General features: G+C 34.9%; 1 protein-coding gene across 1 annotated transcript; it reads right to left on the minus strand.

Annotated features, from left to right (window-relative positions):
• Positions 1–479: 479 nt before the first annotated feature.
• On the minus strand, positions 480–8831 carry LOC107839141 (putative esterase YitV). The gene is made up of 13 exons (XM_016682507.2): positions 8584–8831; positions 5901–5977; positions 5737–5817; positions 4916–5044; positions 4754–4840; positions 4303–4356; positions 4078–4168; positions 3895–3965; positions 3740–3809; positions 3533–3585; positions 1791–1884; positions 1560–1657; positions 480–851 (listed from the first exon to the last, which is right to left on the minus strand). Exons 1-13 carry the CDS (start codon positions 8708–8710, stop codon positions 762–764), a joined length of 1122 nt encoding a protein of 373 aa, XP_016537993.2. The 5' UTR covers positions 8711–8831; the 3' UTR covers positions 480–761.
• Between the last annotated feature and the right edge of the window lie 560 nt (positions 8832–9391).

The following is a 9391-nucleotide window of genomic DNA, read 5'->3' on the forward strand; positions in this document are numbered from 1 at the left end:
TCATCATTATATTTTTTAACAATATTATTCTTCATGAACAAATTTAAAGCATAAATGGTTTCATATCAATTATTTTTCCTCAAATCCAATAATAGTTATACCATTAATAGCAAAAGACAAATAACAAAGAATTACTAGACTTAAAATTACCTTTAGATTTATAATCTCGCCTTGTTTGACAGTCTTGTGTTGATAACTGTTATAAAATATAAAGTAAGAATAAGAATAGAGAGAGGAGAGAGTGATTAATCATTTCTCTTGAGTTCTCTTGATCGGTGAATTACAATGAAGAAAAATCTCTTTATTTATAAGGAAAAACTAACCTTAAGATTTCTAACTTTTTCATAAATAGACATTCATTTATGGTAATATATTTATGACGTAAGCATATAAAAAATAAGCTGATCATGTAATTTTTGTTTGCACACGGTGCACACTAGTTAATATGTTTAAACTATTTTACAAAGTCCAGGGGCAAATAAGCAAATAATTTTCCATAATATCCCGCATGTCCTTCAAATAAAAAACAATTTGGTTGGTAGACATTCATTTTCCTTAAATTCTAAACTTCTCTGGAGAATAATTCTTCCGCCAAAAATCAATCCCCCGTGGGAAACATAATATGAAAAGAAATGGAAGACCAAATCCAAGCCAAAGATACAAATTGCAATCTTAACAGTAATCCTTCAAAACAATTATAGGAACTATCACTGAATCCTTGAGACAAGAATGTTTGACACTGTAGATTCAAGCATTGATGATTATACTTTAAGAAATCTGTCAAACCAGTCACTCGCTTCTTTTACCATCAACGGTGTCATTCGATGACCAATTCCAGGTTGTGCTATCAGCTGAAATTTATTAAAACAAGCGTCTCAGAACCTAAGAAGATTAATATTTACTTGCAAGTTGCAACAGAGAAGTATAATCCAAGAACTAAAAGACCAGTTGGTCTTGGGAAAACCATTATTCTAGATATTTGATTAACTAATTTGGCCAAATTTTTACAGAGTGAGAGAGTGAAGAACATTTGAGTGGATTGAAGAGTCTGAAAAGTCCAAAGAAACAAGTTGGAGTAATCCCAAATGAAGTGAATGGAAAAGTGAAACAATTAAAAGATACTTGAGAGTAACTGAAACAGGTCAACCACTAAGGCTCATATAGTTTAAAGTCAGCTTGAGTCTCCCCAAACAAGTTTCTCACTACTCTCTCACCCATTTCTGTTCCCCACACCCCCTTATAAAAGTCCATATTTAATTATCGGAAACAACCTCTCTACCCCACAAATGTAGGGGTAAGGTCTATGTACATCCTATTCTCCCAAGATCCACTTGTGTAGAACTTTTGAAAAAAAAAAGAAAAACACGTTATTTATAGATTTGAGTACTGAATTGCAGCAGTATCCATGTCATAATCAGTCATCTGGGAGTTCATACCATAGTATGTTCATTTTGATCCTTTCAGATCCTCAAAAGCTGTAATTAATGACAGCGAAATAAGGAAAAAAGCTTTTCTTTTCTTTTTTCACATAAAAAGCAGGCTGGAAGTGAGCTTTGTACCTTGATATTCTGAGGACAATTAGCCTCTTCATAAGCTTTGCAAACTCTTGATTCTGGAATTTCCAGGCCACCTAGTGGGCAACGAGGATCATCTTCCCCTGTAATATTTGGAAAAGTAGACTTTATCCTTTAGACAGCAAGAAGAGGAAAAGAGCACATGTATTTGATGATTGATGGGTAATAAATGTAATGAATTCTTTGTCGTTGTTTAAGATATGTAAATTCTCGTACCATTTAAAATCAGTAACGGGCGCGGTGCAATAGTTGGAACTGTATATGGTGCATCAAATTGAGAGGCCAAACCAGGGGCAATCCTATCCCAGACCTGGTGATATATACTACGTATTAAACATCAGATAGTTCCATGAAATATATCATTTGAGAAGCTTATTATAGATTTTTACAATGTATGATATTTAACTTATGAAAAAAACTGCAAGAAGCGTAAAAAGTACGATACTTAAGACTATAAATTCAAATCTTTTCTAACTCTAGATTAATCAGTTCGTGTAATTTCCAACACTGAAACTTCACTAATTAATAGAGCGGGTCAAGTCTCTCGACAGTCCTTTCTCGTGATGGCAGTTTTGTCACCCAAGAAAAGGGTGATTATTGATGATTGTCCTGTTAGCATAACCTTGTCGGACGTGGCGCAGAGAGAAGTGGAGATGGACAACTACAAATTCAATTAGGCATGAGAGAGAGATCATGACACATCTCTTGATGTACCTACAAAAATTTCTAAAGGCTCACTATCTCTGTAGAGGTTTGGAAAGATTCAATGTCCAAAACCATAAAGCGTGCTGGTTTTACACGCTAATCAATATAAAAATTGATGAGTATTTTAGCTAAAAGGAAGTCTAAGGCAAGAGGCCTTTGATACCAAGCCTTGAAGATATATCAGCTGAAGCAAAGGTAAAAAGCAAAATAATTCAATCACGGGACTTGAAAGCAAGCATAAATTTCAGGGGATCTCTAAATTGTGGTCAGCTGAGTCTCACTCAAATCTCTGCAACAATGAAGAAATGAAAATAAAAGTAAAGCTGAGTCCGACGGAATCTATAATTGTGGCCAACTGGGTCTCCCTTAAATCTTTGTAACAATGAATAATATATGTGATCTCTGTCTAATTTTTGGTCAGAATATCCACAGTAATGTCTCCGTTAGATTTTCAGGTAAAAATATGGGAAAGGACAGTTAGCTCTCGATGGAACACAATTCTGCAAACTTCCCCTGAGCTGAAAAATCATTTTGAGACCTTTGTAGCTCATACAAAAGGGGGAAACTTTGCGCAAAGTTTTATTACTATCAAGGGGGCTCCGCAATTTCTTATGCGTGCAGGCGTCTCAAAACTAAAATTGGTATTAATAATTATCAATTAATTGAGAAAAAAGGCCTTTTATATCTTACTGATTTATCAAAATCCAGAAATGTCTGAACTATATTGGATGATGTCCCTTTTTTCTGCCATTCTAGACTCGAGAGCTGCTTAGTTACCCCGTGTTGCTTCTTGTTTTAGAAGATCAAATGATTATTTCTTCTTTCTATTGCTGAATCTGCTACTAAAATAGTCATGAATGTTTACAATGCTGTCAGAAAGATAACACCTGAAGGAACGAACTTTTCTATTTTAGACTCTTGACAGAGGTGATTAAATCTAAAAGGCTGCAACCACTGCATATAGCTTAGGTCTGTTTCAATAAAACTTACTTCAGCCAACCTAGAATGTAATAATATAAGACCACATACCCCCACCCTCACCCACCCACACACACAGACAAAAATTTAATCAGTAAGTCACATATCCCATCCTATACCTTATTTAAGTGTATTATATAGCTCAGATGCCAAACCTCGCATCACATGAATGTCTCTTAAATAATCTTGAGAAGTAGTGGGAAGACCACAGTATTTGAATTGCTCATAATGCATGAATAAAGAGAGAAATTAAACGCGAAAGTCATCAGTCTGACCTTCTGAACTATTTCTTTATCAATTGCACTCTTGTCTAAATCAGCACGTGCTTCTAAAAACAAAACAAGCAAAACGGATAAGTAAAGAACCGTATATGCAGCACTAAAGTAGCTAGTGTCAAACAAGTGACACATCTGTGCTAGGAACCATATAGACAGCAGTAGAGTAGGTGATCCAACTAATAAGGTTCTTGGAGTTGTGTTCACCTTCAAATACAGCCTTGATACTGTTAACTCTTGCTTGCCACTTATCATGCTCAATTGCCCATCGAAAACCCTACAACCTCGTTTCAATATTCTCATCATAATTTTCCATCAATTAAAATCTATCACTGATCCTATTAATACTTAACACAAGCTACCTGAACACCAATTATGGGGACAACCACAGAATAGCGAGTGTCAACAAATGCTGCAAACCAAGCATGCATACCTGCAAGGCAGAATGCATTTGAAATTGAATTTAATTTTTCTTTTTGAAATTGACTTGAACTTGATGTTCTTTAATATACTGTTATGTAAAGCTCCTAATTCACTTGTCAAACCTCCAAGAGACTCGCCAGTGATTCCTATCTTTGATGGGTCAACGTCCTCCCTCTCAGTAAGATAATCTGCCAGTTTTATCAAGTCCCAAACCTTCAAAGCTCAGCAAAAGGTATGCTCAGAGCTCCATATATCAACTCTTAATCATGGCGGTTTGACAATAATAACAAAATTTCACCAAGCTTTCTCAAATGGTAGAATCAGGTTAGATTTTTTTTAATGATTACCGTATCAAATATGAACGGCATCGTATCTCCATTTTTCCATGATGACACGAGGGCCTGTACTACAGAAAGAAGAAGTCAAAAAGATCAAGTCAACCATTTATAGTAGTATTCAAGCATAATTGGTTGGACCACCATTACTTATTCTCATTATAAAACCACTTGTAAGAGAGAATTCTTATTATGAAGCCAATTGTGAGAGAGTATTTCCTGCGTTTAGCTTACTCCCAAGTGTCTATATTCAGGCCTTTCATGGGCTAATGTTCATCAAGAAACTCCATCATCAAACACAACCTAAGGCCAGGGGTATCCATCAATTCACCAAATCCATGACATGATTTAGAACCACATCAAAATTTTCGACAGCCCACAGTTGCATAAGCGGCCAGAGAGGAAAGTTCTTTTCTGTATAAGCTAATTGAATATACACATAAGCATAAAGCAAAATACTAACATCTCGATACGTTGTAATGCTGGTTGCACGCTCTCCATGGTATCGAGAATCAATTGCAACAGCGATATATCCCCTTGAAGCATAACCCTGACTAAAAAAAATGTCCTTGAAACTACACTGCAGCGAGAACTCAAAAAATTCCAAAAGAACAACAAATGTCACCTCAAGCAATGGTCTCAACCACTCTTTGCATTTGTGCGTGCTATGCAGGAAAACAATAGTAGGCCTCTTCTTCTTGTCACTTTCTTTCACACTCATTACCAATACAGGTAAGAGCCCTTGCCCTCCTTCCTGGAAACAATAAGAGAGTTCATGCCCGATACTAATTGCTATAGACATGGAGAATATGTCCATTCATATTGGATCTTTCCAGTGAAGTAATGTCTCGTAACTCAAAGAACTAAACTGCGTCAAACCAATTTCATTAGATTTCTTATACTTCACTAGAAATTTCATGGTCATTGAAACATTGATTTAGGACCATTTAATCCACGTCAGAGTTTCTTTTCTAATTCTCAAACACTACAGTTAAAATGTATTACACATTGATCCTAGTAATAGTTTATCTAAAAAAGAAGAATACTTCTTCGTTTTATTTGCAGTCCCTAAAAAAAGATGCAAAAACTTTTATAGACGACAAAGAGTACTTTTTTATTTCAAAATGTGATGAAAACGAAATTCCCGAAGTATCTTTTGTTGCTTATTTACGGTTTTGCTTTTGTGGGTGGAGGAGAACTAACTACTAGACGAGGAGGGGTACGAAGAAACCAAAAAAATACCTCTTGAGCAGTCAATCACAACTACCTAATTTAGTCATATCTCATATTGATTATTACGAAATTAGCTGCATGGCAGAAGTCAGAAGATTATCATCTTAGATGCTTTTTCTGCTACTCAAGAAGTACACTGTCTGATAAATGGAATCTGGTTATATACTAATTAGTAGATTAGCCGACGAATTTATACTTCTATAATCATATCACCTCAGTAGTCAGGTAGAAATTTTCCTCTTGAAGCAGTTCCTTAAAATTGGGTATATCTTCCTTTGGGCATGATGCCATTGCCTATAATTTTCAGATAAAAATGTTAAAATGTAGTCTCCGGAGTATAAAATTAGCAGTACAAAGAAATCGTAGTAGTTTTATACCTCACTGAAGATTGGCTTTGGAGATTCCTGAAAGAAAGGATCCTTCACAGGTTTTCCAGGTACCACAGATAGTGGAACTGGAAGAAATTAGTCCAAGCAAATACAAGCTTGTTAATTAACATCCAAAATATAAGTTGGAAACTATGAGGAACTAGACCAGGCAATAGAACTTGCTAATTATCACCCAAGAGATAAGATGGCTAATATGTGTCTAGATAAAATAAATAAAAAGACAATTTTGACAGTAATTCGTCGAATCTACTAAGAGATAGAACTGATGATCTCAAAATGCACTTGCTACCAGAAACGGCCAATTACAGAACCATTATTCTGTAAGAGTCTATTAACATGGAATTGGTTTTTAAAACAACTCATACAAAATCCCAAAATTGGAGGAAATTGGCCTTCAAACTCTGAACACCTTTTCACTTAAAATCTCACTCTTCAATCCAGATAACTAAAAATCTCCCTTCTAGGATAGCGTGTCCTTGATATAACCCTCAAAACCCAAAAGCCCATACAAGAGTTTACAGAAATATTCCCTTTCAACTGCCCGGTCAGCTAAAAGTGAACCACCATTCACTTTACAGGGTTAATTTTCTTTTTTTTTTTAGTAAGTTGAAAACCTTACAAGAAGAGACAAATGTCTGAAAGAATATACCAATAAACTCGAGACATAAATAAATACAACAAACACAAATATATCTCATTTTTTAGGATAAGTGAAACTATATGTCTCTTTGCCAGTATGTTTATTCTGGAAAATAAATAATATAAAGCAACTAACAGTTTCTGTTCCTTTTTCATTAGTCCAGCTACACTTTTTTGTTCTACACATCCAGTATTCAAAACCCACTAACCCGACTAATCAAGATTCATGCAGGATAGGTAAAGCGCTTCCTACCAAGAAGTTACTTAGTAGGACTCAGACCCGAGACCACTGGTTTGTTAAGGGTAGAGGGATCCCAACCATCTTAATTCTCCCCACCTCTTGGTGGTACGTTGTGCTGCTCGGACTCTCCAAAACTGCGACCACACCCGTGCCAGATCCTCAAAAAGTATACCACTTGATGATCCGAGACGGACCAGTCGACATTTTTTAAAACTCAGACAATGTTGAAGTAAACTATTAATGTCTTCCTTCCATCTCTTCTCATCCTTGACAGTCAATTCTACTTTTTCTATCCTCTCATGCCACGAAACAAGATTAGAACAAACCTTTCCACCACTCAAAAATTTAAGTTTCCAATGAACCCCGACAACATACCCAGTATATTCCCACAAATGGGGTTTCGTGGGGGCCTGGAGAGGGAAGAGTTTAAGCAGTCCATACCACTACCCCATAGGTGAGATGGAGAGATTGTTTCTGATAGATCCCCGACTCAAGACAAAAACAGTCTAGAAAAAAGACATACTATAAGAACAAGAAACAAGAGGTAGTAACAAAACAATAGATAGTAACAGAAACAAGACTACCACAAAATAATACCACAAATAATTTACCCGAAACAACAAACATCACCAAAACTCCAAGAACAAGACAATGCAAGAGTAGCACTACGACAACTAGCACGGATAACAAAATAAAGCACGCCTGCCTACTAGCATGGACACATTCCTTCCTACTAACCTTTCTATCTAGGGTCATGTCCTCGATAAATTATAATTGCTCCATGTCATGTCCAATCACCTCCCTCCAATATTTCTTTAGTCTTCCATCATGCACCTCCTCATCACATGTCCGAATCATCTTAACCCTGCTTTCGTCATTTTGTCTTCCATCGAAATCACTTCCACCTTGTCTCGGATAACCTCATTTCTAATCCATTCTTTACTAGTAAACCCACACATCCATCACAACATCCCCATCTCCGCCACCTTCAACTTTTGCACATGAGAGTTATTGACTGGCCAACACTCCGCTCCAATGACGTCAACCTAAACTATCTTACAGAATTACAACCATCTAATTAGATTTGGATCAGCCTTTTACTAAAAACGTGATACCCCCTGGATCATTCAACTGCTACATTTTTCTGTTGCATTCTAGTCTTCCCTTTCAAAATAATCTCTTTCATCAATTATTTCCTAATCCAATTAAAAAATCAAACCACAAAAAATCTATTTTGCTTCAAAAATGCCTAAGGGTGCGTGGTGGGTCCTCCAAAAGTAGTACATTTTTTGAGGATCCAACAAGGGTGCGGTAGCAGTTTTGGAGAGTCCAAGCAACATAGGAAAAAAGAAAAAGATCGGAAGTTGTGAGAGAGAAAGTATAACACAACATATCTAAAAACGCTGAAAAGGAAAAAAGGCAACTAACTTTGCAAGGTTGTTGCAGATATAGGGAAAAGTCAAATAGTTGAATCAATTGACAATGACACCACTAAATTGACTAAGAACAATGATTCAAAAAAGAAAACTTGACATTCATTTAAGGATTGAAGTTTAAATTAACTTTGTCCCCAATTACACAACAACAAAAAAAATTATCAGTAATCCCTAGCTAATCCGCTAAAAAGCTGGTAGATAATTAAATTTTCTTATAGTTCATCCCTAAATCGAAAGTTTGTCCGTTAGTAATGAAAATTAGAAAAGATTCATCAAGAAGATGAGTAAAAGATGTTAGTAAAGCAGTGAGTATTGAACAAGTAATTTGAGTAAAGAAAAAAAGAAGAAAGTAGACCTTGAGAAGGACGACGACTACGAAGAACATGGAGGAACTTAGAACGCAGCTCAGCAGCCTCTAACTTCACCGACGCCATGGATTCTAATCCCTTGACATGAAAAAACAAGTCACACTGCGCTGACATATAAATCGTTCCTCCCCATTTCTGTCGGATAGAAGTATTTAAATTAATGGTAAAATAGGTGTGGTGGTTATCAACTCGCTCCTTTAAACAAGTGGTTGGTTCGATTACTAGATGGAGCAAATTTTGTGACCAATTTCTTAATACTTAAATGAGCTAATCAAGGAACAAATATTAGTCTTACGGCTATGTTTGTAGACTTGGGAAGCCAAAAAGAAATATATATATATAAAATAGGATGTATTAGTAAATTTTGTGGTAGTAATGTTGATATGTTAGTTATATTTATTTTTTATTTAGTATTTGATTTGATATATTAAATAATATGATTGTATAATTTTTAAGATAATATATTTTTTATAAAAATTATTCTCTTTAAATATGAAGAAAAGGATATAAAAAAGAATATGATATAAAATTGTATCTTTAATCATATTGAAATTCAATACATAATATCATAGATTTTATGTATTAATTATATATATTATAATACCAAATAGAACATGTACTAAATAAGATACTAATAATATATAAAAATAAATATATGTATTATTTTTCTTAATGCACTTTATCAAATGATCCTAAATATATTTTTAATACATAATTTGTTTTCATATTTTTTGACTAGTTTCTAAATAGTAAATATACAAATTTTAATTTTAAAATACTCATTGATGAGAGGGG

The sequence above is a fragment of the Capsicum annuum genome, chromosome 8 (genome assembly GCF_002878395.1).
Source record: "Capsicum annuum cultivar UCD-10X-F1 chromosome 8, UCD10Xv1.1, whole genome shotgun sequence".
Lineage (NCBI taxonomy): Eukaryota > Viridiplantae > Streptophyta > Magnoliopsida > Solanales > Solanaceae > Capsicum > Capsicum annuum.

What these genes read in the sequence shown, in the direction of transcription:
- LOC107839141 (XM_016682507.2), bottom strand. Translation starts at nt 8,710, where the DNA reads ATGTCAGCGCAGTGTGACTTGTTTTTTCATGTCAAGGGATTAGAATCC. An exon ending in TAGTCGTCGTCCTTCTCAAG is followed by an intron (nt 5,978 to 8,583) that starts GTCTACTTTCTT and finishes AATTTCTTCCAG; the next exon opens with TTCCACTATCTGTGGTACCT. An exon ending in ATAAAGAAATAGTTCAGAAG is followed by an intron (nt 1,885 to 3,532) that starts GTCAGACTGATG and finishes ATATATCACCAG; the next exon opens with GTCTGGGATAGGATTGCCCC.